The following is a 26,397-nucleotide window of genomic DNA, read 5'->3' as shown; positions in this document are numbered from 1 at the left end:
CAAAGAAATTATCCACCTACCCTACCTCCGGTAGGTAACTACATAAGCCTCGGAGTTTGCCTAGACGAAAATTTAACTTTGAGTTTGAGGGGCGTTGACTAGATCGGAACTAAGTTAGTCCAGGCGGCAAACGTTGGGCTTACGGTGGTGGTGGTGGAAGGGTAAAAAAAAAAAAAAAAAAAAAAAAATTAAGAAATTTTATAATATTTTTTCACCGCCCGCTTAAAATTTCATTGAAAAACCCCTCCATAATTCCGTGCGTTTCCCCTCCATGCCCATAACCTCCCCTCTGATCATCCCGCATCGTCCCTAAACATTTTTTCCTCCCACAACCATCAACTGCAATTTGTGATCCCATTCAGTTGAACAGAAAATTTCTAAGATGGCGGAAGAAATCTACGACGGTGCCATTGGTATCGATTTGGGTAAGTTGCGACAAGTTTATCCAAGTCATTTTTTTGTTTGAACTTTTCATATTTTATAGCCGTGTAATCGCATTGCGACTCGTTTGCATTTGCTTATGCATTTGTTTCTGGGCATTTTTAATATTACGACAAAAGACAAAATACACATGCTAACAACTTTGGACAACAGGCACAACCTACTCCTGTGTCGCTATCTATGAGGGCAACAATGTCGAAATCATTGCCAACGAGCAGGGTAGCTTCACTACGCCATCATATGTCTCCTTCAACGAGAAGGAGCGATTGATTGGTGAGGCTGCAAAGAACCAGGCCGCCATGAACCCGCGGAATACGGTCTTCGATGTCAAGTATGTTTTGACCTGGTCTCCTTATATCGTACTATTCAACACAATGATACTAACGAATGCTCTGCGATAGGCGTCTAATTGGACGACCCTTCTCCGACCCCATCGTTAAGAAGGATATCGAATCATGGCCCTTCAAGGTCGTCGAGCAGGGCACCAACCCCGTCGTCCAGGTCGAGTACCTAGGTGAGACCAAGACTTTCTCGCCTCAGGAAATCTCTGCCATGGTCCTTATCAAGGTAAGCAACACCACTCACTCCATATGACCACTACATGTGTATCAGCATCACCTAAGTTCAAACCCTAATGAATTATCACCCCACAGATGAAGGAGATCGCCGAGGTTAAGCTTGGCAAGAAGATTGAAAAGGCCGTTATCACAGTCCCAGCCTACTTCAACGACAACCAGCGTCAAGCGACCAAGGATGCCGGTTCTATTTCGGGCCTGAACGTGCTCCGTATCATCAATGAGCCTACCGCCGCTGCCATTGCTTACGGCCTAGGCGCTAACAAATCCAACAAGGAGCGCAACGTCCTTATCTACGATCTTGGTGGTGGTACTTTCGATGTGTCCCTTCTAAACATCCAAGGTGGTGTCTTCACCGTTAAGGCTACTGCCGGTGATACCCATCTTGGTGGACAGGACTTCGACACCAACCTCCTTGACCACTGCAAGAAGGAGTTCTCTCGTAAGACCAAGAAGGACATCTCGGGTGACCCGCGAGCACTCCGACGACTGAGAACTGCTTGTGAACGTGCCAAGCGTACTCTATCCAACGGTGCACAGACCACCATTGAAATCGACTCACTCTTCGATGGCGACGACTTCTTCCTACAGATCACTCGTGCTCGTTTCGAGGACCTGAACGCCAAGGCCTTCAATGGTACCTTGGAGCCTGTTGCCCAGGTCCTTAAGGATGCTGGTGTCGAGAAGAGCGCCGTTGACGAGATTGTGCTTGTTGGTGGCTCCACCCGTATCCCCAAGATCCAGAAGTTGCTTAGCGACTTCTTCGATGGCAAGAAGCTCGAGAAGAGCATCAACCCTGACGAGGCCGTTGCATATGGTGCTGCCGTTCAGGCCGGTATACTCTCTGGCAAGGCTACTTCTGCCGATACCTCCGACCTCCTCCTCTTGGATGTCGTTCCCCTATCCCTTGGTGTTGCCATGGAGGGCAACATCTTCGCTCCCGTTGTGACTCGCGGCCAAACCGTCCCGACCATTAAGAAGCGCACCTTCACCACTGTTGCCGACAACCAGCAGACTGTTCAATTCCCCGTTTACCAGGGCGAACGTGTCAACTGCGAGGACAACACCTCTTTGGGAGAGTTCACTTTGGCACCCATTCCTCCCATGCGTGCCGGTGAGGCTGTCCTAGAGGTCGTCTTCGAGGTCGACGTCAACGGTATCCTCAAGGTTACTGCTACTGAGAAGACATCCGGTCGCAGCGCTAACATTACTATTTCCAACTCCGTCGGCAAGCTCTCGTCTGCCGAGATTGAGACTATGATTAGCGGTATGTTCTCCATTGAGCCATTAAATAGCGACGAGTTCCACTAACATATAGTTATAGACGCCGAAAAGTTCAAGAACAGCGACGACGCTTTCAGCAAGCGATTCGAGGCTAAGCAACAGCTCGAGTCTTACATCAGCCGGGTCGAAGAGATCATCTCTGACCCGACAATGTCCCTTAAGTTCAAGCGTGGCCAGAAGGACAAGATTGAGCAGTCTCTCAGTGATGCCATGGGTCAGCTTGAGATCGAAGACTCTTCAGCCGACGACTTGAAGAAGAAGGAGCTTGCGTTGAAGAGATTGGTGACCAAGGCCATGTCCTCGCGATAAGCATATCCTCTCCTTGTTTTACGGATTTAATCAAGGGATATAGATGGGTGGCTGCTTAGATTCCCCCGAGTCCTCTAGGTGGCTCTAGTACCCATCTACGCTATGGAAAGGCAATGGTATCTGGAAGTTGGGGGGAAAAGGACGCGGTGTTTTAGCTCGGCTTAATGAGACACGAGGCGAACACAAAAGTCTTCCGGGGTGGTTTCTACACTTCTGGGCATTTACTAACACCATATCTTACCGTTCTCTTCCGAACAGAAAACAACCATATACTGGTTGATGGCGTATATGCATGTAGACTAGGGAAAAGAAGTGGTCCGATAGGGATGAACTCTGCATGAAATTTAATGGTTTTCACTTTATATGAGTTGAATCCGATGATTTGTTTTAGGTGACCTAGGTACTTGAATATCTCAGATATGGCTTGATGTAGTTTATTTTCTATCTTTTTTCCTTATTGATTCATACCATGTGGTGCTGTGTTTAGGTAAGCACTGTAAGTATACCCGGCAGCTACCCTAGGTAGCTGCATATCCGACAATGTCGTGATGGAGAGTCCCCCGCAGCTATCGGCACTATTTAAGGCGATACTTACCTACTTCAAGGTCGTAGTCGTCCCGCATGCGCATGCCGCCGTATGCGTTCGTCCAATAATAAGTCAAGTATAAGTAATCCGCCAACTACCTAGTACCTTAGACCACCCGAAAGTCCTTAGTTCTTTGCAATTTGCTATACGTAGGATCAGATATATCTCTCGTTTAGGCATTCAAGATGTCAGACAGCGCTCCAAATGATTCCAGCGCAATGCCTTCTCATGGGGAGGAAGTGGGAGGAGGAGGGGGAAGGGGAGGGGCAGAGGGCAGCAGCGACTACGACCTCTCGCGGCCGCTGGACACGGGGCGGGGCGGCATGCGCCAGGGCCTGACGTCGTACGGCGACGCGCACTTCTCGCTGTTCCTGCGCAAGGCCTTCATCAAGGCCCTCGGATACTCGGAGGACGCGCTGAGTCGGCCGGTGATCGGGCTCACGAACACCGGGTCCGGGTTCAACCCGTGCCATGCGAACATGCCGCAGCTGCTGGAGGCGGCGAGGAGAGGCGTGTTGTTGGCGGGAGGTATACCGGTGGACTTTCCGACGATTAGTTTGCACGAGAGCTTTGCGGCGCCGTCGAGTATGTTTCTGAGGAATCTGATGAGCTTGGATACGGAGGAGATGGTGAGGGCGCAGCCGGTCGATGCGGTGGTGCTTGTGGGGGGTGAGTTGCTTCTTTTTTCTTTCTCGTTTTTCTTTTCACGAGAAGGTGGTAAGTATGGAATAGGGGAGCGAGCGAGCGAGCGAGTTATATACGTACCTACCTCTGTAGTTGCTGGGTTTTGCAAAATGAACTACTCCTAACTTTGTTTCTTCCTCGTAGGCTGCGATAAAACAACACCAGCGCAGCTGATGGGCGGGATCTCGGCGAACAAGCCGGTGCTGCATCTCGTCACGGGCCCGATGATGCCGGGGAGCCACAAGGGCGTGCGGATTGGCGCGTGTACGGATTGTAGGAATAATTGGGCTAGCTATAGGGCGGGTGTCATTGACATCGAGGAGATTGCTGCGTTGAATGAGGAGCTTGCGCCGACGGTGAGTTGGTCCGTTGGGTGAAGTTATTTAAAGGGGGCCGGCTTTGGCAAGTAAGGAAGGAAGGAAGTATGCTAACACTGGGAATGTTTAGGCTGGCACGTGTGGTGTTATGGGGACTGCGAGTACAAGTAAGAAGCTTTCGATTTCCCTTTTCCTCCCCCCTTTTCTCCTTTCCCTCTCTAGCTAGATACTAACTTGATACTCTACAGTGGCGTGTATACTTGTAGGTCTTGGCCTTATGCCGTTTAAAGGGGCTTCAGCACCAGCCGTATCCTCGGCTCGACTTCGAATCGCCGAAGAGACAGGCGCCAACGCTGTGAAGATCATCGCCGCCGGAGACAGACTGAAGCCCCAAGCTCTCCTCACCAAAGAATCCTTCATCAACGCCATAACCGTCCTCCAAGCCATCGGCGGCTCAACAAACGCCGTCGTCCATCTCATGGCCATCGTAAACCGACACCCCAACGTCGCCGGCAAAATCACCCTCGACACCTTCGACGAGGTCGGCCGCCGCACCCCCTTGCTCCTGGACCTCAAGCCCAGCGGCGCCAACTACATGACCGACTTCCACAACTCGGGCGGCATGGCCGCGCTGCTCCACGAGCTGCGCCCCATCCTGCACCTCGGCGCCATGACCGTCACGGGCAAGACCCTCGGCGAGGCCCTCGACACCGAGCGCCTGATCCCCGTGCCGCAGGCGCTCCGCTGCATCCAGCCCTTCGACAACCCCCTATACCCGCGCTCGTCCCTCGTCGTCCTCCGCGGGAACCTCGCCCCCGGCGGCGCCGTCACGAAGGCCAGCGCGTCCAAGGACCGGCGACTACTAAAGCACTCGGGGAGGGCGGTTGTGTTCACGGGCTCGGCGGACATGGCGCGGCGCATCGACGCCGACGACCTCGAGGTCGACGCCGGCAGCGTGCTGGTGCTGCAGAACATCGGGCCGGTGGGCAACCCCGGGATGCCGGAGGCGGGGCTCATTCCGATCCCGCGGAAGCTGGCGGCGCGCGGGGTCGAGGACATGCTGAGGGTGTCGGACGGGCGGATGAGCGGGACCGCGGGCGGCACCATCGTGCTGCACGTCTCTCCCGAGGCGGCGGACCCGGGGTCTGTGTTGGGTGTTGTGAGGGACGGGGATGTGATTACGTGTGATGTGGAGGCGCGCGTTCTGAGGGTCGAGGTCGGGGAGGAGGAGATTGAGAGGAGGAGGGAGGAGAGGAGGGTGGCGATGGCGAGGGAGGGGGGAGGGGAGGGATGCCCGTGGAAGGAGAGGGAGAAGATGAGGGGATATAGGGGGTTGTATATGAGGTCGGTTAACCAGGCGGATCAGGGGGCGGATTTTGATTTTCTGACCGCTGAGTATCAGGGTTGATGGTAAGTAGTAGGTATTTAATTTTGCGTATATCTACTTTTGTTGTGAGAATGCTTCCTATTAAGGGGCCTATCAGGGCGTATATATAAAAAACTGTGCATATTGCCAAAAGAAAACCAAATCTCATCAGCTCTTAACCACCAACTCCGGGGCCCCCACCTTCCTCGCCTCCTCATTCAGCGCATCTACCTCGGCCTGCACGTAGGGTATCCCCGTCCTCCGCCTCTCCTCCTGCGTCAGCTGCTCGATCTCTCCCGGGAAGTAGATGCGCTCGACGCCGGCGGCCTTGCCGGAGCCGACGACGCGCTGGTACAGGAAGTCCATGCGCGCGCGGAAGTCGTCGAGGCTCATGAACAGGTCCGGCTTGATGGCCACGAGGAAGTGGCCGACGTCGGAGGGCTTGCTCGGGTCGTACGGGTTCGTCACGCCGCCTGCGAATGCAGAGCCTGTAATGTTTTTTTGGGCCCTAGGTGAGAAAAGTGAACCCCCTTTATGGGGTACGATTGGAATGGATTGGATGGATGCTTCTTACCTGACAACACCCCCGAAAACACATCCATCATAATCGCCAGCGCCGAGCCCTTCGGCCCTCCCATCGGCAACATAACCCCTTGCAAAGCCGCCGCGGGATCGTCCGTCGGCCTGCCCTCGGCATCCAGCGCCCAGTCCAGGGGGATCTTCTCGCCCCTCCTCATGGCCTTGTATATCTTCCCCCGCGCGGCTACCGAAGGGGCCATGTCCAGGATAAACGGCTTCTCTTGGCCCCCGGGAGCACCACAGGCAATGGGAGAGACGCCGAGCAGCTTCTCGGCGCCGCCGAAGACGGGCAGCGCGGGGCTGGAGTTGGTGAAGACGAGGCTCATCATGCCGGCGTCGAGGGCCTGCTGCACGAGCCAGGCGCTCATGCCGAAGTGGTTCGAGTGCTTGACGCTCGCCATCCCGAGCCCGTAGACCCGCGCCATCGCGCACGCCTCCCGCATCCCCGCCTCCGCCGCCAGAAAGCCGAACCCGTTGCGCCCGTCCACCGAGGCCACCACGGGCGTGATGGGCGTCACGGTGGGAGAGGCGGTGGCGTCGAGGACCCCGTTGCGCACGCGCGCCATGTACGACGGGATCCGGTTGATCCCGTGCGTGTCCACGCCGCGCAGGTCGGCGGCGACGAGGCAGGCGGCGACGATGGCGGCGTTTGGGGCGGGGACGCCGTTGCCGGTTAGGATTTTCTCTACGAAGGACTGCGCTTCGGGGGGCTCGACGTGGAGTTTGGGTTGAGTTTCCCCGGGGTTATTGTTAGGGTCTTCTTCCATGATAGCTGCTTGGGTTAGGTTAGGTAGGTGCTAATAAGGATTGGTAGGTATCTGTAGATGGTGATTTCTCTTTTAAAGGGTAAGCCCAGGTACATAGTCTTATCGTAGCTACATTATATATGTAGGTAGTATACTACTATGTAGATAGTATCAATGATGGTAGTCAGTTCAGCTGTTACATACTACCCTAGGTAGGACCTGGTAGGTAATAGGTATGTCAATACTTACATGTAAGTACTAAGGTTAGTTACATGTTGTGACTACCTAGGTAGTTAGGTTCAAGTTGGTGTGACTGATGACACCTCCCCGGTATCGGTTTCTCTTTCTTACGTAATACCTAGACTTAAAGTATCTACCTACCCTACGTATTAGTAGTAGGGTAGGGCAGATTATAACTTGAACCATCTCCTAACATTAGTGTTGGTAGGGATGCTATTATCTATACAATCTGTTACCCCTTTCCTCATACCTTTTTTCTTTTCATAATCTGCTCGCCATCCAAGCATATATATCCTAGGATCGTCCTTACATCTCATTCAACTCTCCTATCTCGTCCTATGCCTCTGTGTTATTGGAGGTATATTCTTGGGTGATCAACGAGCAAAGTGCAGCTTCTAAGTTGTCCTTCTCGGTCTTATCGAGGTCGAAATGAAAGTGTAGGATATATCGGATTGGCCTTCATTTAAGACCTTCAAGTTCGGCTTTGGCTTGTTTGGCTTCTTCTTCCACTATTTCTCTTCTTAATAGTCCTCCTCGACCTTCTCCTTGGCCGTTGAGACCGTATTGAGAAGATCTTTTGCATATGCTGCGGCTGCCATAGCCGCGTACCCTATTCATTCTGGGTTCGTGCCTGAGATTGAATAATTGTAAATTCCGTGGGCGACTAGGCAGGGGACATCGGACTCCATTACCCCCAATTCCGTCTCGACGCATAGCACCCCCTTATTTACTGCTAGGAAATCCCGCTGCGCAGCATCACTCATATCCAGGTCCCCTACAGCAATCATGCCATGATGCACTTTGGGACTATCTTAACTTCCAGACCTACAGCATTGATGGCCTCGTCGATTTGATTGTCTTTCCTCATATATTGGGCCCTTAAGTTCTGTACAGCTCTTTGAATTAGTAATGATGGAGGATCTCGGTGTACTCTCCATATGCCCAATACGGTGTCGTAATCAAAAGCATACTTGAACACGGCGCTATAGTTCTCAACAAAGCAGACAACAACGTCGCCGAGACGGATGTGTGTTGTCGGGATTCCCCCACCGATGCCCACAACTAGATTGATTCTGATATTCACAAATCGTAGCTCGGTAATAAAGGAGCTCAAATATGATGAAGGTGATGATAATAATGAAGTATCCCTAAGTATGCGACGAAAACAGCTCACACATGGAAACGTTCCCACCATAGCAGAAATGCCTGAGCTTTGTTTTTGTTTCCCATCTACCTATGATAATAGGCCGAGATTCAGCGTAAGGTGCCAGTGAAGAGAGGGGAAGGGGAGAGGCAATAGCTGCTCCACCCTTCAAACAAGCATCCTGCAGGTATTGTCTGATTGGAAAACATTCAATGTTGACAACCAACATGCATGCCCAACGGCCCGCAGCACTAGTTCCCGTATGAAGATCAAGGCAAATCGCATATCAAATCTAGGCACTCATGCATAGGTGTGGATTTATTCACTACATATGTAACATTTTCTATAACATACCTATGTATTGTGGACCAGTCTCGTTGGTGCCGCCTAAAGCGAACGTAGCCCCGAGCTGGCTGCGTCCCAAACCACACGACTTGCTATTCGCAGAAAGCCACCAGATAGGTATGCAGGCTACAAGGCTTTCAGCAGGGTTGTAAGGTGTCTTGCAATTATATCAACTTCGAAGTTTTCTCGCGAATCATCAACTTTATGGATTTTGATACGCTCAATATTTACCTACCTACATCAAGATTCGAGTCAGCAATTTCAGTGGCTGGAAAAGAGGACATCTTTAGACTTTACGATTCTAATGAACCCCTCCAGGGCTTTGTATTTGTACTATATACCTAGGTACTAACAAGACCGAGTGATCAATGTCTGAAAGCTTGAGACAGCAGTTTAGCGTCCATTGGCAGACTAGCACGGCCGACAACAACCTGACACTTCACGGGTTCCGCCGCTTCAAAACCACCCACTTGCTGAATCTCCGCTTCTTGGAGGCCGAGATCGCGGAGCTGGACCATGTCATCTACCAGGCCGGGCTCAGCTTGGACATAGAGCCTTCCGCGGCCGATAGACTCGGGCTGAAGCACAGCAAAAAGGACAAAGACACGCCTGATGTCGACGAGGTTATTACACGGGACCTCGTGCTCAAGCTGCGAGGCTTGCTCCAGCAGTATGGTATGCAAACCAACAGAGCTTATAGGGATACAATGGCTAACAGGGGGGGTAAATCCCCCCAAAGAAATATAGACGAAGCATTGATTGCCTTCAACCACGTCATGTCCATGGACACGTTCTCGCTGATCGACGACGAGAAGCAGTCGAGCCTGCGGAGCGAGCTGACGCTGTACGAGATCTACAAGACGCGGCTGCTGCGCGTGGACCAGGCGCCGCGCCTGCGGCAGGACAACTTCCAGCGCTGGATCCACAAGGGCCTGCGCGCGCTCCGGTACTGGCGCCTCAACAAGCGGTCCCAGGGCGACGGCGACAAGGAGCGCCTCGGCTCGCCCAACGCGAAGGGCGAGTGGTCGTACCAGAGCACGACGCTCATCTCGGATGTGATTAGTCGGCTGGTGATGGCCACGGTCACGGCGGCTTTTATCGTGGTGCCCCTGGTCTTGCTGTCGGGCGAGGCGAACAAGGGGGTTCAGCTTGCGGTCATCTCGGCGTGTATTGTGGTCTTCTCGTTTATTGTTACGGTGCTGCTCAGGGCTTCGAATCTGGAGATGATGGTGGTTTCGGCGGCGTACGCGGCGATCTTGGCTGTGTTTGTTTCCAATGCGCCGAATGCGCCGTCGGCGGTATCATCGCAACCGTAGCCATGGCCATAAGCTGGCACCTGGTGGGTCACGTGGGTACCCTAGGTCAACACACTTGCGTCCTGATCTACTAACCTAGAACGATCTAACTTATATATAGATACTGGTTTTAGAGCCTCACTATTAGGGTGTTTGAATCGGTATAAGTTTAGAGTATGACTGGTTCATTTCCTTCAATTTGTATTGTTAAACATTGAATGTTTGACGTGTTGAAATGTCATGTACTTACCTTAGGCATGTGTGGTATCAATGATAGTATGTAGTATCAAAGCCCTGGAGGTGCTACGTACAAAGCTCGACAGGTACTAGGTTAGTTAATTTTGACCCTGTTGTTAACTAAAGCTAACGCTATGCATCGCATACATAGCCTATAAAATGGGTACCTAGGTATGCAACCATGCGGTATAAGTAACTAAAACTGACGCTAAACATCAGGCCCGTAACTAAGCAGCTTGCTGAGTAAAGTAATACGTCATTACAACGACAGCTCCAATGCAAGCTCCAAATAACTAACTAATTCAATCATCCACCATTTTCATACCATTTATCTTCTAACCATCATCCATCTTTTATCAACAACCGGGAACATTCCAATCCTTCCTTCCTTTCTCTCACCAACGCCAACGCGGGGTAAATTCGACTGTGTCGAATCTCATTCCTCCCTCATGTTCACTTATTCTGTGCTCTCTTAACTCTATACACAACATTGAGTAGCAACCGTTGCGCGAGTTCGTTATTAACCAATTCGTTCAGCATGGCTACCCAAGGCTACGTCCAGGCCTCTTTGATCTGGGTTGCCTATGCCGTCGCTGTCGTCTTAGCATTTATTGCAGCTTGCGTTACTACTTTTACATGGCAGACACCTCGCGATCGATCCGCCGTTGTTAGTACCGTCGCCATCATCAGTCTTACCGCGCTCCTCGCGACTGTCTTACTCCTCCCTGTTGACATTGCCCTTGTCTCCTCCACCACATCCACCGCACTCGGCGTCAAGAAGGATTGGGCCACTCCTGGCCGCATCGGCAATATCCTTCTAACACTGAAAATTGTTTACTACTCCCTGTACAGTTTCGATGCCCTGCTATGCCTGTTGGTTATACCCTTCTCCTACTTTTGGTATGAGGAGTACGATGAGATTGAGGAGCAGGAGGGCACGCAAACATTTGGTAGCAGACTTTGGGGTGCCTTCAAGTACACTACTGCCTTTATAATCCTCGTCGTAATCATCTTCCTTGTTGGCTTTTTCGTGCCTGTGGCTGGTGCCCGCGGTGGTGGCAATCACCTCGACCTCGACTTCTTCAAGCGCCTCCTCGATGAAACCCATGGCGAGAAGGCCCTGACCTTTGGCGTCGGTCTACTTGTTACACTAGGAACCCTACTCTATATTCTATACACTGGAGCCGGTCTCGCTCTTCTCCCTGTCTCCTTTATCAAATCCGCTCCTGCCGTGTCCGCCCCCCAGCTCTCGGAAAATACTGCGTCGCAACTAGAACAGAACCGGGAGCGTCAGAGACAACTCGAGCTGCGCAATTCGGGGCGCGAGGATGGAATGCCAAACAAAGATAGACGTGAATTGGATGCACTTTGCCGCGAAGAGCGTACTCTGGTACGACGTGAGCGGCTTGCTGCTGAAGCACAGGGCCAAGGCAAAGGGTTTATCGTGAGGGCGTGGACCAAGATTTGTGCCGTTTTCAGACCTTTGAAGCTCGTTGGAGGTGTTCTCTTAATTCTTCTTACGCTGATCATATGGGTATCTATGCTCATCACAGGGATCGACAAGGCTGCCAACTCGGTTTGCAAAGAGCACTGTGGCTACATCCTCGCGCATATCAACGTATTCCAGCCTATGAACTGGGTCTTCGTGCAGACGGCCAAAGCTTTCCCGGTGGATTACGTTTTGATGGCTCTCCTCATCTCCCTCTTTTTCAGCGCCTCCATCTCCGGCATTGCGACCATGGGTATCCGGTTCCTCTGGCTACGCATATTTCAAATTCGCAAAGGCCGGACGGCTCCACAAGCCCTACTCATGGCGACTGTCATGCTAGCTCTTATCATGCTAGCAATCAATTACGCAGTCGCCATGATGGTGGCGCCCCAGTACGCGAGCTACGGCACCCAGACATTTTGCGATCTGCCGCCGCACCACCCAGACGAGAAGCCCGACTGCAGAAAGACCCCTGAGGCTATCAAGCCATGCTCCGAGTGGGTTAACTCACACTCTCGATCTCTACAGGCATGCACGCCTACTGTAATGTCTACCTTCCTCAATCGTATCGCTCTCAACTGGCCCGTGTTCGGTGCTATCGACTTTTGGGCACAGTTTGCGTTCCTAGGCGTTTTCCTTATCGTCTTCTTAACCAGCCTGTTCCGTGCCCCGAAAACGAACCTCAGCGAGCTTGACGAAGAAGCCGAGGCAGATGAGGAGGAGGGTCTGTTGGCAACCACGGGCCGCCGGTTTGGTGCGACGTGGCAGGATATTAGGGGGCAACCAGGACATGGTGATAATGGTGTTGATGTCCACCGAGATGGATCTGGCTCTAGCTCTCGTGCATAGTTATGCTACGTACCAAAGCTCATCTCAGACATGCTCTGCTATTGGTTGTCCAAGAAAAAAAAATAGGTACCTACAAATACGAGATGTAAAAAACAAGGAGGGGAAAGGGGGATGGATCCATGGATAGGTATCACAAATTGACAATGAAACCAAATAATAAGGGTTAACTCTGCTTCAAGGTACCATAAAACCTCTTTTTTCTTCTCTAGGTCCTACATAAGAAGACCATTTTCCTACTGGATAGGTACATATGTAGGACGGCTTTATAAGAGGGTGGGGACTTTGTAAAAGGCGGTAACGGGGCATACATACCTACATACTGGGCAGATTCTAACCTTCCATGTGTAAGAAGTGATGGAGTATGGGATAGGATAGGATAGGTAGGTACAACAAAAGAAAGAGCCCGGAAAATAATAAGGATTGGCGTTGCATGGCTTGCAGGAAGTAGGTAGGTAGGTACATAGAACACGGAGCCCTGATTTCACCACGCGGTGTTTTTTTTTCCCCCGATTTCTAGCGACCTAAAAGTAAAAGAAAAGGGTTTTACAAACTATATATCTAACCTAGGTATCTACCTTGCCCAGGTAAGTGTGCTTCCTGTCATCGAGCTGTGTTGGGACTGGTGAAGAAATCCGGTTTCGAAGTCAACGGGGCTATCTGGGTGGCCCGGGTCCCGTGATGTAGATCTAATTAGGTACCTATCTACCTGTGTATCTATCTATGCATGCGTGCCCTCATGGAAGGGGCAAGCCGTGACGGTCGTTGTGGCAGCATACATAGCTAGGTAAGGGTCACCAACGGCGAGGCGAAGGTCTCCTGGGGGGGGGAAATCGGGTCTAGCTATCCAGATACATATAGATTAGGTAGGTAGCCGTCTTGCACGATTATCCACAAGGAGTAGCCCGTGATAGAATAGACTCGAGGGTTGTCTCGGTCGACTTTCTACGTATGTATGTAATGTCCGCCTGGGCAGGTTATGAAAAGGGGCTAGGGGTAAAGAACGAACCACTCGCAGTCTTCATGGAAAGTTTCCCTCTATCAATACTTTATTTTGGTATCCTTGCCAGCTAGTATGATTGTGCTTGGGAATCCTAAGAAAATGCCAACGAATTAGCGATCAACACCAGCTCAAGACAGCCTCAGGAGAGCATCAAAGAGGCTCGTGGAAAGGGTTGCGATGATTTTGTGAGTTGAGTTTATATGTAGGTACCTAGCTAGGTATTGACTGGACTTTTTCATAGGGAGTACGAGTGTACCGTCTCCAGTTGGCCTGCTGCCTACATTTTGAATGCCGATTTATGGCTTGATATCTGGTACCGCCGTTTCGATCATCTAGATACAACAACAACAACAACAAAGTCAAAGAAAGCGTAGGTATCTAGCTAGATAGCTGTTCAGAGGTCCTTGAAGCAGCCTGATGCCGAGGAACGAGAAAGCGCGGGTTTCAAGTCTTCAAAGATTTTTTTTGCTAACGTCACGGTGATTTCAACCTTAGATCAGGGCCATTTGTGAGAAGATGGGGAATGCTGTTCTTCTTCCCTGATAGGGATCCATAAGTTCTTTAAAATTATATACAATGATCTGGCAGAGGCCTTTTCTATGATGGGCTCTGCGGAGGTATTCGTTCGAGTTGGTCTATGGAAGCATAGGGTGATAATTTGAGGCCTTCATAGTGGAAGCTCCTTGGTGGCGGATTGTAAGGAAGGTGAGAGATTTGGGGGGGGGGGGGGGGGAGATATTGAATAAGGCAATACGGAAATCAACGTCTTGCTGCTAATCTTTGCTAGCCCTATAGATCCCTCGAGATTCTGATCTAAACAAAGGAGAAGTACACTGCCTAACTCTGATCTCGACAGCAAGCGAGATATTCCCTGGTCTGCCAACTGCTTCATGCCCGCATCCGTACACTCCGCGCAAACCATTGCTAGAAAGTGTGGGTGTTACTATAGGCTAGTCATGATCATCTCCTCAGAGCCATGTAAAGTGCGGCCATCTTAAATGGATTTTAGGCTCGAGCACGGGTTCAATAGTTAGCGAAGAGCCATAGGGTGGATATTTGAATATAGGGGCACATTCGCTCATGCCATTTTGCTTAGGAGAATAGCTGGGAGCATATAATCCTGAGAGCAGATCAACGCGGCCTCACAAACTTCTCCCACCGGTGTCCTCGCTCATCGTAGCCAGCCGTAGGGCCAACATGCATCTCCTTCCAGCACCTCGCGCAGTAGATATCACCGTCGCAGTCGAGACACTTTATCGCGCCATCTTCCAAACATACGATGCACCAAGTCTTCTGATCCTCGTCGGTGTAGCCCACGCGCTTGATGAGGCCTGGGGCGGGGCGGTCAGAGGGCGCAAAGGTAGGCACGGCTGGCAGACCGAGCTCGTCCAGGTCTGAGGTTGGTACTGAGGGCAGATTTGGGCCGGAGGCTGTGTCCACCTTCAGCGCGGCCATGCGTGAGGTGATGGATGCAGCGAAGTCGGCGTCATCGTCCTGGAAGTCGGGCGCGTTGGGTTGGTCCTGTATATCAGAGGGTACTGCGGGTAAGTTCAGGGGGTCGTCCTCGTTGGATCTCTGCGCTGCCGCTGATTCGTTATTATCCTCCGCTGTTGGCTTTGTATCATTTCTTGGCGTGGCTGATTTAGTTTCTGGGTGGGAAGGAGGCTCATTGGACTTTTCCCATTCTACCTGGTCAAGTACTTGAGCGAGAGTATCATCGGTTTCACGAGTTATTTGCTCATTTTCTGAATCATCATCATCCTCATCGTTATCGCCGCTACTGCCTTCGTCTCCGCCATCGTTGTCTTCGTCATCACTGGCTGTTTTAGTCCTAGATTTACCTAGTTCCTGTTCCGTTGCGGAAGCATCACCAAGCTCCTTGAGAAGTGCAGTGACCTTAAGATGCTGTTGCTGCTCTTCTTCGGCTGCTACTTCATCAAGCCACTGCTGATCAGACTCGAGGTCTGCAAGAAGTTCTTCAAGTGTCTGATCATCTGTGTCGAGAAATGGATCCGCATCATCACTAATTGCTTCTGTGGGGGAGACTTTTGTAGACCCTATGCTCAAGCCCGGAATTTGGGGACCGAGCTGTGGCTGTGATATTTGATTTGGAATTGATGGAAGGCCCGGGCCATCATTGCCACGGTTTGGCTTTGCGCCAGAACTCAGTTGGGCTTTACTATCGGCCTGGCTCCGAAGATTCTTGAGCCTTTCTGTCAAAGCATCTTCTCTTGATGGAGGCTTGGCCGATTCTATAGTAGATGCGGCTATTGGTCTGTTGATACTTAGCATACTTGGATGCCTCACGATGAAGTCACGTGTGTGAATGAATAGGTACTACCTAACACTACTTTGGTAGCTAAGCTAGATGGATCAGAGGTTATAAGGTTACCTTACTTTGATGATGGATCCAGATTAACAGTAGTTGGCTTGAGTGCGTTTAGCCTCTCTAGTAAAGTTCGATCTGCTCCCGTACCATCGGCCATGATGTAGTGTGACGATGAAAAAGTGAGTGTGGCTTGAGACGATGAGCCTCGAATGACATCTGACGCCTTGGGTTTCCTTTATAGTATGTATGTACCGAGTACTGCCAGCTTTAAGGAGCTGAGCTCTGCTGAGTTCTACTAAGCTCTCAGGTGTAATTTGAAATAAGATAGTGATGCCTAGTTGGATCTCCACCTTGCGTTGCTTAGCTGACCATAGCCTATACGAATAGAATATAAGAACCACAAGGCTGAGTTAACCACTTGAAGATGAAGAAAGTGATGTCACTTGGGAGATACTAGAGTTTTTGCCTCATAAGGCGTTACGGGTTACACGGGGAAATCTTGGTTCAAATGATTGTAGCATTTCCGAGATTGCACAGTGACCAGTGCTATGTAGGTACCCAGTATGTCAGCTGTGCTTATGTAAAATGACATAGATAGAACGTTCTCCACATTTCTATATGTAGGGCTACATCATTACCTACTAAGTATGGAAGTACAACAAACTTTAGACTCTAGAGACCCTTCTTGCATGGGGTTGATATCAGAATTCTTATTGGACACTAGAGGGCACACGCTCGCGCGCGCCACAAATGCCCGAGTTTTCTCGGACCCAATTTTAATGTTACTAAAGGCTGCTTTCGGGCTAGCGCAACGCTAAGGATTTAAGGTCTTGATAAGACGATTTGATTGGGTGCAGCACCCTTTAGATCACATGACCTGCTTTTTCAAGTTGTAACTCTTTTTTTTTAGATGGTAGGGAACACACGGGCCATCAACACTTCTTATTCAACCCTTCCAATTCAACCCTTCTAATTCAACCTTTCCAATTCAACCCTTCTTATTCAATTCAACTGATTGAATTGATTGAATTGATTGATGGATTGGTTGATGGATTGATGGATTGATTGCTTAGATAGCTGATCTACATATCCTGTTGCAAGCCGGCTGGCTGGCTGGCTGGATAGCCCTGATTAACGACTTGATTTGATAATTGATTAAGGACCATTGAATCAAAGGGATCAAGGGATCAACGCAATCAAGGGGATCAAAGGGATCTAAGAGCTGATCTAAGATGTTCCGATCATGTGACTTCGATCACATCAGGTGATCAAAGTCTCGGAACATCTTTAATCAGGTCCTTAATCAGTTCTTAGATCCCTTGATCCCCTTAATCCCATTGATCCTTTTAATCTGATATTCAATCAGGTCTTCAATCAATCAATAGATCAGGTATTTGATCAGGTATTTGATCAGGTATTTGATCAGGTATTTGATCAAGCTGGGGCCCTTAGGTGCACTTTTAGGTATCGTACATCCGCTAGGTCCCCTAAATCTTCAAATCCGGGCCTAATCTAGCGCCCCTAGCCCAAACCACATTCAACCTTTTTTCCACCTTGAATAACTTTTGAATCAGATATTGCACCATAGTGAGACCGGACCCAATTGAAAGCGCATCTAATTGCCGATTGATTGATACTGGTCTTGAATTGATGTGATATCTGGTCATGAAGTTATTCAAGTAAATAGGTGGCAGAATGGGAGGCACGTGATCACCTTTAGAGCTAAACCTTATTCAACACTTTCAACCTTAAATAACTTTTGAAACATATAGCTGCAAGGGTGAAACCGGATTCAATTGAAATCACATTCAATTATGAATTCATTGATACCGCTCTTGGATTGAGGCGATACGTGGTTGAAAAGTTATTTTGATATATGTAACTATTGCGAAGGGTCACGTGACACTGCCTAGGGTGACCCCAGGCAGCTTTAGCGCTCTTAGGCGGCTCTAAAGGCCCTTAATGTGTCCCCAACGCTAATCACGTGCCCCATCTTGCCAGCCTATTTACTTGAATAACTTTGCAACCATGTATCGCCTCAGTTTGGGGCCCAGATCAATCAATTGGCAATTGAATGCTTTTTCAATTGAATCCGGTTGCATCGTGGTGCCACATGTTGTTGAAAACTTATTTGATTGGATTGATGTGGGCAGCTGGGGGCACTCACTGGATCACATGACCTGCTTTTTCAAGCTGCAACTCTTTTTTTTGGATAGTAGGGAATATACAAACCATCAACCCTTCTAATTTAACCCTGCCAATTCAATTCAACTGATTGAATTAATCGAATTGAACTGATCGGATTGAACTGATTGGATTGATTGATTGATGGACTGACTGATTAAATGCAGCACCTTTCGGATCACGTGACTGCCTGCAAGACTTTTTTGGTATAGTAGGGGCCATCAAACCTTCCAACTGAACTCAATTCAACTGATTGAATTGATCGATTTAGATTGAATTAATTTGATTGGACTGATTGGATTGATTGAATTAATGGATTGATGGATTGATTGATTGAATAGCTGATCTACATATCCTATTGTAAGCTGGCTGGATAGCTGGCTGAATAGCCCGGGCCAGCTTATCCAACGCTGGTTCCAAAGCTGGATCTAATAGCTGTTTGAATAGCTGCTCAACAACCTGATTTATTGATTGATTAAAGACCTAATTGAATACTAGGTAATGAATCAAAGAGACCAAGGGATTAATGCAATCAAGGGGATTTAAGAACTGATTAAGGACCTGATTCAAGTCACATGACCGGAACATCTTTGCTCAGATTCTCGATCAGCTCTTAGATCCCCTTGATTGCATTAATCCCTTGGTCTCTTTGATTCATTACCTAGTATTCAATTAGGTCTTTAATCACTCAACAAATCAGATCGTTAATCAGGTATTTGATCAGCTATTCAAGCAGCTATTAGATCCAGCTTTGGATCCAGCGTTGGATCCAACGTTGGATGAGCTGGCCTGGGCTATTCAGTCAGCTATCCAGCCAGCCGGCTTGCAACAGGATATGCAGATCAGATATTCACTCAATCAATCCATCAATTCAATCAATCTGATCAATTCAATCAATCCGATCAATTCAATCAGTTGAATTGAATAAGAAGGGTTGATGGCCGGTGTGTTCCCTGCCATACCAAAAAAGACAGTGTTGCAGGCTGTCACGTGATCCGAAAGATGCTGCATTCAATCAATCCGTCCATCAATCAATCAATCAATCAATTAATCAATTAATCAACCAATCAACCAATCAACCAATCAATCAATCAATCCAATCAGTTCAATCCGATTGATTCAATCCGAACAATTTAATCAGCTGAATTGAATAAGAAGGGTTCAATTGGAAAGGTTGCATCAGAAGGGTTGATGGCTCCTACAGTCCAAAAAAAAGAGTTGCAGCTTGAAAAAGCAGGTCATGTGATCCAATGGATACTGCACCCAATCAAATCATCGTGTCAAAACCTTAAAAATCTTTTGCGTGGCACTAGCCTGAGAGCAGCCTCTGGGCTGGGACCCACATTTCCAGTGATTCCAGCCAATCTCGACTTTCTTGCACGGGCTATTGAGGTAATTGAATACATATATTTTCCATTCTTATAACAGCTGTAATAGGTTAATCAGATCTTAATGGCCGCTGACGGATCTGAATGTCTCCAGGGCTTATAATAATATTAAACCTTCAATCTTCCTTATTTGCAAGCTTCAAGCACTTAATGGGACTTGAAGCTTAAGCACTTTTCCATACGTGTGGCTGCATTTGTGGCTCCCCACGTGGCTTGATAGTCTTGGCAAACTTTCCTCTTTTGCAACTTTAAAATTCCTCTAAAGCCTTGAGCACTTTTCCATAGGTGTGGCTGTATGTGTGGCTCCACATGTGGCTTGAGAGTCTTGGCAAACCTTCCTCTTTTGCAAAGCTCAAAATTCCTCCCCTAGAGACCCACAAGCTTACGTGAACAACATCTCCACCTTCCTAAAGTGGAAAAAGTCTCCTATTTGAGCCTAGCGCGTCTGCTTAGTAAGCCAAATCCCCTTGAGAAAAAAACCGTACAGTAACCCTCGAAAACTCGGGCATAACTATTAAGATGTTTACCTAGGTATTTAACAAACATTGATGCTCTCAGCTTTAGCACTGCCACCATCATTATGAAATAGTTCATCACGACTTTTATTTGTTCTGTTAACTAGTTATAGGCAGTGTTAGGCTTAGATAAGTACTAACTATCTTGCTACATAGGTTAGCCTGGAGGACTATTATTTAGGACAGGGGCAGTGTCGCATGGCATCATCAATGAGATGCATAGCAAAGTTCCGTCAGAAAAATATAATACAATAAATACAATTGGATACCTAATAACATAGGTAGTAGGTTAGTACATTTTAGAAAGGAACTACGGAAGTCTAAAATCCTTCTTTGTCTTCAATGTTGTACAACTCAAACCAACATCATTCATAATTATCAGCGATCATGAGATCGATCTATTTAATACCTTGGGTAGGTACTTACATATCCATTTTGACTTGGCAAAAGTTAGTGAAGTCCGGAATTGGCCACACCCGTCACTGGGCAAACTGGGTGTGAGTGCGTACCAACCATGAGCAGGTACAGTAATTGCCAACCTTGAGTTCCATGACATGACACGCTGGAGCGGGCTTGGCATCGAACAAGCATTTTCCTTTTACCGATAGTTATAAGGTAAGTTAGGTAGGTATGTTGCAAAGTTATGGCCATCACTTGCCCTTTCCCAACTTATAACTTACTCACTCCATTGATTTTCCATCATACCTACCGACTTTCTACATAACTAACACTTCTCCCCTTGTCACCATTTTAACCTTGTTCAAACACATACCAATTCAAAGACCAAGCTCCTCCCAAACGTCTTATAATAATCTATCTTCATCCCCCTCTCACCTTTTGTCCATCTAATTCGGCATTAATTCCCAACCCCACTGCCGTATTACCCAATATCCCTTCAAATTGAAAACAACCCCATTTCTTGATGAAGCTATCCAATATTATATTTGGCCTTACGGCTATAAGCCAGAGCGTCAGCGCCACTGCTATACCTGATACCAAAGATGTCGCGATAGATGCGCGCTCACAACAACAAACAGATCAAGAACATATCGAGCGATCAGCAGAGAGCGAGGAATTATGGAAGCGCAAGGGTGGCGGAGGTGGAGGCGGTAGAGGAGGCTCTAGCGGCGGTTCCTCTGGCGGCTCATCTGGCGGTCGTGGCTCTAGTGGCAGCTCCAGTGGCCGCGGATCATCATCATCTAATACCGGCGGCTCTACGACGACAGGCAGCGGTGTGCGGCCAGCGTATGGCGGGGGGACCTATTACGGCGGTGGCGCGAAGCAGCCCTACACTTCCGGGGCAAGAAGTCCCTCCGGAATCGCGCCTTTTGTACTGGGTGGCGCCGCGCTGGGCACTATCGGCTTCCTAGGCGCGAGTTGGGCCTATGGTGCGTATGCGTACCCGTACTCGCACCCATACTATTACCACAACTCGACCACCAACCAAAACGAAACTAAGCCCGTCACCTGCGTGTGCGACCAGTATAGTGAATGTGGGTGTGACGATAATGGCAACCAGACATACTTCAACTCGGTCATTGGCGACGGTAGTTACGCGAATCTCAACAAGTCGCTTGTCACGGTGGCCGACAATGATACCACGCAAAACTCTACCATCTACATCCTAGGCACTCTCCCCAATGGAACAACGTCCTCCGGCGGCACCGAGGATCCGAACTCCTCATCCGGCAACATCCAGGCTCTAGCTCGCGCTGTGGGCTGGTGGCCAGTCGCTACCACCGTAATAGCCTTCATGTGCCTATCATAAGAAAACGGGCACCCTCATTTCAATAATTCAACATGAGAGGTTTTGGCGGGTTCTCTCTTTTGGCATTTGCACGACCACCTTTTATTATTAAGCACAATACCACCTTCACGACACGAACTTACAGCATATGATTGATATCCCCGTGGCGTTCCGGCTTTGTCCTTTCTTTTCAGGAAAAAAAAGGGTGAAGAAATTGGGAAATGGATGGACCTGATAGGTCGGTCTGTTACTTGCCACAATAAGAGGGTTTTGATGACGAAGGGAGAGGGGATTACGATAGCGGTGGGTGTTGGGAGGTAGACTGCTGGATAATAATATATTAACTCTTCTATATATATCAAGTCTTCTTGTGATGTCTTGTGCTTATTAGACCCCTGAGCTGAATGACATCATGCTTCCAGAAACGTCCAATTTTGTTGGTTGGTGATACAACTAACATATGCAGGTTCCTAGGTATTCCGCATGAATAAATCAGCAAAGCAACGCTATATCTATGTCCCGATCCATATGCTGGGTATCTAGTAAAAGCAACGCAAATATCAGCATGGCGATAAACCAGTCCTCCATCAAGATGCATCCTGGTCTACGGTCCCCTCAACAGTAGCCGTAGATTCTACCTCTGCTTCCACCTCTCGCTCCTTCCGCCTCGCCACACACCAATCCCCCAAGATCTTCCAAATCCTCTCCTTCTCCTCCGGCCTCAGCGTCGCCGCCAAACCACTCGTACTCGGGGCCACGAAGATCCTTGACCCTTTCCACTCCTTCTCCTTTTCCTTACCCTCCTTACCTCCCTCCCCATCTTCCTCCCCCTCCTTCTTAAAGTCACCCCCCTTTCCTTCCTCAACACCCGCCCCCATCCGCTCCCCCTCGTCCTGCCACCCATACACAAACTCCCCCTTCCTCAGCGCACGCCCATGGCGGACGCGGAACACGCTCTCCCAGATACTCTTGCCGACCACGCACGCGACCTCCGGCTTCCAGCGGCGACACTTCCTGTCCAAGTCGGCGACGCCGGCGTCCATCTCCCCTTTACTCAGCTCGGCGCCGTTGCGGGAGGGGCGAGCGACGATGTTCGTGTGCCCGATGCCGTAGCGCCGGGGCATCTCCTGGTCCTCGGTTGCGCGGCAGGGGGCGGGCGCGGTGGTGATGCCGGAGGAGTGGAGCAGCTTCCAATACAGGTTTGAGGGGTGCGCGTAGGCGTGCCCGGTCCGCGCGGTCTGGAGCCCGGGGTTGAGCCCGATGGTTAGGATGAGCAGGTTGGGGGCGAGGGCGTCGGGGAGGGTGGGGAGGTGCGCGTAGGTGGAGGGGGGCGCGTAGGAGGTGGATCTGCGGGGGCGCTTTTGGGGGGGTGTGCTGTTGCTGTTGCTGTTGCTGTTGCTGAAGAAGTTGCTTTCACTCTCCGTAGCTCGAACCTTTGACCCGGTTTTGCGCTTCCTACTAGGTTTGGGTGATGATGATGAAGTAGGAGGAGGAGGTGAGGCCGTTGGCTGGGGAACCAAGAGCCTCTGACTTCTCCGGGGCTCGGGTGATGGGGTATTTTGGCTTGGTGCTCCGGCGAACATGAAATTCTTTAGTTGAAGGCGGCCTTCGAAGCTGGCTTCAGTTTGCGCAACTTGCTCATTATTGCTTGTCGCCATTGTGTCTCATTTATCTCATTGGATATGAGTGTGTCCCGTCTTTTCATAAGTGGTTTCCTTTGTTCTTTCTATATTGTCATGATTTGATTGAAATTTTTAAGTTGTAGGTATATTGAAATATTGAATTATTGAATTAAAGATTGTCAGTTATTAGTCAAGCTTCATGCAAGTTGCCGCCTCATGGAACGGTTGCTTCTAAGGAAGGAGACATCGTTGATGTAAGTGTGTACAAAGTGGATCCCACGATCGCTCTCTTATATGGGGCTACCTTGTTAACCATAGTTAAATATATGCATATGCAGATATCCGATATCTAAAAGATCAAGTCGAGTCTTTTCTTTTCGTATTCTACCATCGACGTCACATACCACATCACATCTTCTCCCCCTCTACTAAAGGTCGTAGGACGAGACCGGGTATTATCGAAGCAAATGCATTCTTCGTTTTAATTTGTATCTTGAGTCAAGCAAGGATATAGCAACCGACCGCAACACGATTCAGGGCCAGTGTCACTACTTGCAGATCAGGTAGGGAGAGTTGGGGTCTCAGTGTTCCCTACAAGTTTAGTAACGACTCGGAGAATTTCATACGCTTTCGTCTGAAGCATAAATTAAATATCTACCTACCCACGACGTAGTAAGATACATATTGCACGTCGTCAGCGCATGCAAACTATTAATGAGCACAGCATATAACTAAGTGCTAGGTAATCTAGGCCCATGCAAGTTGTCGGATTATATACGAAGTTTGATTTGAAGAATTAACGAATAGGAAGTGGCTACATCACCTCATGGCTTTATTCAAGCGGTGAGACGAGAAAGCCAATACGATCCGGTACCCAACCACACGAAGTTTCGCATAAAGAGCCCTGACGAGGAAAAGGAAAGAAGAGAGAGAGTCAAATGGCGGGGCAGAGCTGAAGCTGCAGCCCTAGTAGCCTACTATGTAACAAGGTTCTCATGGACTCCCTTGTTACTGCCCCTCTGCCCTACCCCTCTAACTTATTGTAGCCCCTCGTTGTCATCATTAGGTGCATTAGGTGACAGGGTAGGTATGTATATCTAGCACCAACTCCCCTGACTCTCTCTTACCCTTTCTTTTTTTTTTCTACTAAGTCTGTATTGATTGATTACTTAAGTTTCGGTATTTACCTAAGACTTGTAGGCTTTCTTTTGGTAACTCTATCTGACTGAGACTTTACTTCATATTTCCTTCTTTCGAAACGTTTCCCGTAGACTTCATCATGGCTCAGTTTACTCCTGCTGAGTTGCAAAGCCTCAAGGCCCAATACGAGAAAGCCGGCCAAAGCCACGTATTCACCTACTTCGACTCCCTGGCCGAGCCCGAACAGAATGCTTTCTTTGAACAACTCCAGAAGATTGACCCCGCTAGAGTCCAAAAGCTTAGAGAGCTTGCACTAAACCCTCCCAAAGAAGAAGGACAGGCTGTAGTTGAACCCCTCCCAGACTCAGCTACTGCCAGTATTATCGATTCGAGCCCCGAAGATATTCAAAGATGGTATAATCTTGGTCTGGAGTTGATTGGGAAGGGTGAGGTTGCAGTGGTCCTCCTAGCTGGTGGACAAGGTACTCGACTAGGAAGCAAGGCTCCCAAGGGATGCTTCGATATCAAGCTACCCTCCCACAAGACTCTCTTCCAAATCCAAGCCGAACGAATCCTAAAAGTACAGGAGTTAGCTGCAAAGGGGGCCGCAGATCCGAGCAAAGCTGTCATTCCGTGGTTTATCATGACCAGTGGTCCTACACGAGGACCAACTGAAAGGTTCTTCAAGAAGGAAAAGCTGGATGAGTTAAGTGAAGAGGAAAATGCTTTCCGAGCGAAGGGTAAGCCTTACTTCGGCCTGGACCCTAAAAACGTGACGATTTTCGAGCAAGGTGTGCTTCCCTGCATCACAAACGACGGCAAATTCATGCTGGCAAGCAAGGGCAAGCTTGCTGTAGCTCCCGATGGAAACGGTGGCCTCTATAAAGCTCTACAAGATGAGGGTGTGCTTGACAAAATGCGCCCCAACATCAAGCACGTCTATGCATACTGTGTCGACAACTGCCTATCCAAGGTTGCCGACCCAGTTTTCATTGGCTTCGCGGCCGAGAAGAAGGTCAAGATCGGAACTAAGGTCGTAAGAAAGCGTGATGCCCAAGAGTCTGTTGGTCTCATCATCTCAAAGAACGGAAGGCCTGATGTAGTAGAATACTCGGAGATTGACGATGCCACCTGCCAAGCAGTAGACCCCAAGCAACCCAGCATCCTCAAATTCCGTGCCGCCAATATTGTCAACCATTACTACTCCTTCGAATACCTTGACGGTATGGGGGATGCCGTGAACAGTCTACCCCCTCACGTTGCCAAGAAGAAGATTCCCTTCTTCGATACGGAGAAGGGCGAGGCAGTTGACCCCAAGTCGCCTAACGGTATTAAGCTTGAGCAGTTCGTCTTCGATAACTTCAAGTGGCTCAACTTGAACGAGTTTGCATGCTTCGAAGTCAAGCGCGAGGAGGAGTTCTCCCCGCTAAAGAATGCGGACCCGGCCAAAAAGGCTGATGGAACATTCGAAAAGCAACCTGAGGACAGCCCCGCAACAAGCCGAAGACATATCAAGGAACAAGGTCGACGATGGGTTGAGGCTGTTGGTGCCACTGTCAATAATGGAGATGTCGACGAAGGTCTTGAAGTCTCGCCTCTCACGAGCTACGTAAGTTCCCCCTACACTCTAATAAGAAAATCATTTCTGACACTTTTATATAGAGCGGTGAAGGCCTAGAGGCTTTCAAGGGACAGACAATTGACAAGGCTACCATTTGATACGACGATGACATTACATGATGAACAAAGCCGGCGTGGAATAACCTATAATATTTAGGATACATATACCACCCACCAATCTGCATTGCTGGGCCAACATATACCGGCCTATATGCGGTTCAAAATAAAATAAAACCCCGATGATCTAGAATAAAAGGATCCTATAAGCATATTATCTTATAGTGAGACGTTAGAGTCCGAACTTGAAGAGAGAAGTATATAAAGTAAACTTCTCTCATCTCCATACTTGTTTATGAAAGTGACTAT

General features: G+C 49.1%; 9 protein-coding genes across 9 annotated transcripts; 6 read left to right on the top strand and 3 right to left on the bottom strand.

Moving 5' to 3' along the window:
- Positions 1-97: 97 nt before the first annotated feature.
- GGS25DRAFT_506188 (hsp70-like protein) lies at positions 98-3,053 on the top strand. The gene is made up of 5 exons (XM_049262289.1): positions 98-425; positions 595-772; positions 843-1,008; positions 1,095-2,283; positions 2,341-3,053. The coding sequence occupies exons 1-5, from the start codon at positions 383-385 to the stop codon at positions 2,607-2,609; spliced, it is 1,845 nt and encodes a 614-aa protein (XP_049112828.1). The 5' UTR covers positions 98-382; the 3' UTR covers positions 2,610-3,053.
- Positions 3,054-3,104: 51 nt separating this feature from the next.
- On the top strand, positions 3,105-5,613 carry GGS25DRAFT_534467 (dihydroxy-acid and 6-phosphogluconate dehydratase). The gene is made up of 4 exons (XM_049265773.1): positions 3,105-3,864; positions 4,024-4,235; positions 4,327-4,363; positions 4,445-5,613. Exons 1-4 carry the CDS (start codon positions 3,381-3,383, stop codon positions 5,602-5,604), a joined length of 1,893 nt encoding a protein of 630 aa, XP_049112827.1. The 5' UTR covers positions 3,105-3,380; the 3' UTR covers positions 5,605-5,613.
- Positions 5,614-5,667: 54 nt separating this feature from the next.
- Positions 5,668-7,503, bottom strand: GGS25DRAFT_441458 (Malate/L-lactate dehydrogenase). The gene is made up of 3 exons (XM_049258734.1): positions 7,137-7,503; positions 6,137-7,044; positions 5,668-6,050 (listed from the first exon to the last, which is right to left on the bottom strand). The coding sequence occupies exons 2-3, from the start codon at positions 6,906-6,908 to the stop codon at positions 5,731-5,733; spliced, it is 1,092 nt and encodes a 363-aa protein (XP_049112826.1). The 5' UTR covers positions 6,909-7,044; positions 7,137-7,503; the 3' UTR covers positions 5,668-5,730.
- Positions 7,504-8,876: 1,373 nt separating this feature from the next.
- GGS25DRAFT_441440 (uncharacterized protein) lies at positions 8,877-10,314 on the top strand. The gene is made up of 3 exons (XM_049258733.1): positions 8,877-9,291; positions 9,364-10,241; positions 10,300-10,314. Exons 1-2 carry the CDS (start codon positions 8,985-8,987, stop codon positions 9,930-9,932), a joined length of 876 nt encoding a protein of 291 aa, XP_049112825.1. The 5' UTR covers positions 8,877-8,984; the 3' UTR covers positions 9,933-10,241; positions 10,300-10,314.
- Positions 10,315-10,686: 372 nt separating this feature from the next.
- GGS25DRAFT_515785 (LMBR1-like membrane protein-domain-containing protein) lies at positions 10,687-12,486 on the top strand (the record flags this gene model as incomplete). Its single annotated transcript, XM_049263120.1, has 1 exon — positions 10,687-12,486. One exon carries the CDS (start codon positions 10,687-10,689, stop codon positions 12,484-12,486), a length of 1,800 nt encoding a protein of 599 aa, XP_049112824.1.
- A 2,131-nt stretch (positions 12,487-14,617) lies between these two features.
- Positions 14,618-15,972, bottom strand: GGS25DRAFT_525199 (uncharacterized protein; the record flags this gene model as incomplete). The annotated part of the gene is made up of 2 exons (XM_049264741.1): positions 14,618-15,761; positions 15,884-15,972. 2 exons carry the CDS (start codon positions 15,970-15,972, stop codon positions 14,618-14,620), a joined length of 1,233 nt encoding a protein of 410 aa, XP_049112823.1.
- Positions 15,973-20,215: 4,243 nt separating this feature from the next.
- Positions 20,216-21,988, top strand: GGS25DRAFT_506160 (uncharacterized protein). The gene has a single exon (XM_049262288.1). The coding sequence runs from the start codon at positions 20,825-20,827 to the stop codon at positions 21,668-21,670; it is 846 nt and encodes a 281-aa protein (XP_049112822.1). The 5' UTR covers positions 20,216-20,824; the 3' UTR covers positions 21,671-21,988.
- GGS25DRAFT_506159 (DNA glycosylase) lies at positions 21,989-23,526 on the bottom strand. Its single transcript, XM_049262287.1, has one exon. It carries the CDS (start codon positions 23,305-23,307, stop codon positions 22,237-22,239), a length of 1,071 nt encoding a protein of 356 aa, XP_049112821.1. The 5' UTR covers positions 23,308-23,526; the 3' UTR covers positions 21,989-22,236.
- Positions 23,527-24,080: 554 nt separating this feature from the next.
- On the top strand, positions 24,081-26,395 carry GGS25DRAFT_506158 (nucleotide-diphospho-sugar transferase). The gene is made up of 3 exons (XM_049262286.1): positions 24,081-24,260; positions 24,318-26,020; positions 26,074-26,395. Exons 2-3 carry the CDS (start codon positions 24,551-24,553, stop codon positions 26,128-26,130), a joined length of 1,527 nt encoding a protein of 508 aa, XP_049112820.1. The 5' UTR covers positions 24,081-24,260; positions 24,318-24,550; the 3' UTR covers positions 26,131-26,395.
- The last annotated feature ends 2 nt before the right edge of the window (positions 26,396-26,397 follow it).

Source organism: Hypoxylon fragiforme (assembly GCF_022984875.1).
Source record: "Hypoxylon fragiforme strain CBS 206.31 chromosome Unknown GGS25scaffold_9, whole genome shotgun sequence".
NCBI lineage: Eukaryota > Fungi > Ascomycota > Sordariomycetes > Xylariales > Hypoxylaceae > Hypoxylon > Hypoxylon fragiforme.
Note: the sequence above shows the minus strand (reverse complement) of the source record. Positions and strands in the feature narration are given on the sequence as shown.

Excerpts from the sequence above, each read along its gene's own strand:
- GGS25DRAFT_506188 (XM_049262289.1), top strand. The coding sequence starts at position 383 with ATGGCGGAAGAAATCTACGACGGTGCCATTGGTATCGATTTGG. Across the intron at positions 426-594 it reads TGCCATTGGTATCGATTTGG|GCACAACCTACTCCTGTGTC; the intron begins GTAAGTTGCGAC and ends TTTGGACAACAG. Across the intron at positions 773-842 it reads AATACGGTCTTCGATGTCAA|GCGTCTAATTGGACGACCCT; the intron begins GTATGTTTTGAC and ends GCTCTGCGATAG.
- GGS25DRAFT_534467 (XM_049265773.1), top strand. The coding sequence starts at position 3,381 with ATGTCAGACAGCGCTCCAAATGATTCCAGCGCAATGCCTTCTCATGGG. Across the intron at positions 4,236-4,326 it reads ATGAGGAGCTTGCGCCGACG|GCTGGCACGTGTGGTGTTAT; the intron begins GTGAGTTGGTCC and ends GGGAATGTTTAG. Across the intron at positions 4,364-4,444 it reads TATGGGGACTGCGAGTACAA|TGGCGTGTATACTTGTAGGT; the intron begins GTAAGAAGCTTT and ends GATACTCTACAG.
- GGS25DRAFT_441458 (XM_049258734.1), bottom strand. The coding sequence starts at position 6,908 with ATGGAAGAAGACCCTAACAATAACCCCGGGGAAACTCAACCCAAACTC. Across the intron at positions 6,051-6,136 it reads GTTTTCGGGGGTGTTGTCAG|GCTCTGCATTCGCAGGCGGC; the intron begins GTAAGAAGCATC and ends AAAACATTACAG.
- GGS25DRAFT_441440 (XM_049258733.1), top strand. The coding sequence starts at position 8,985 with ATGTCTGAAAGCTTGAGACAGCAGTTTAGCGTCCATTGGCAGACTAGC. Across the intron at positions 9,292-9,363 it reads AGGCTTGCTCCAGCAGTATG|ACGAAGCATTGATTGCCTTC; the intron begins GTATGCAAACCA and ends AAAGAAATATAG.
- GGS25DRAFT_506160 (XM_049262288.1), top strand. The coding sequence starts at position 20,825 with ATGAAGCTATCCAATATTATATTTGGCCTTACGGCTATAAGCCAGAGC.
- GGS25DRAFT_506159 (XM_049262287.1), bottom strand. The coding sequence starts at position 23,307 with ATGGCGACAAGCAATAATGAGCAAGTTGCGCAAACTGAAGCCAGCTTC.
- GGS25DRAFT_506158 (XM_049262286.1), top strand. The coding sequence starts at position 24,551 with ATGGCTCAGTTTACTCCTGCTGAGTTGCAAAGCCTCAAGGCCCAATAC. Across the intron at positions 26,021-26,073 it reads TCTCGCCTCTCACGAGCTAC|AGCGGTGAAGGCCTAGAGGC; the intron begins GTAAGTTCCCCC and ends ACTTTTATATAG.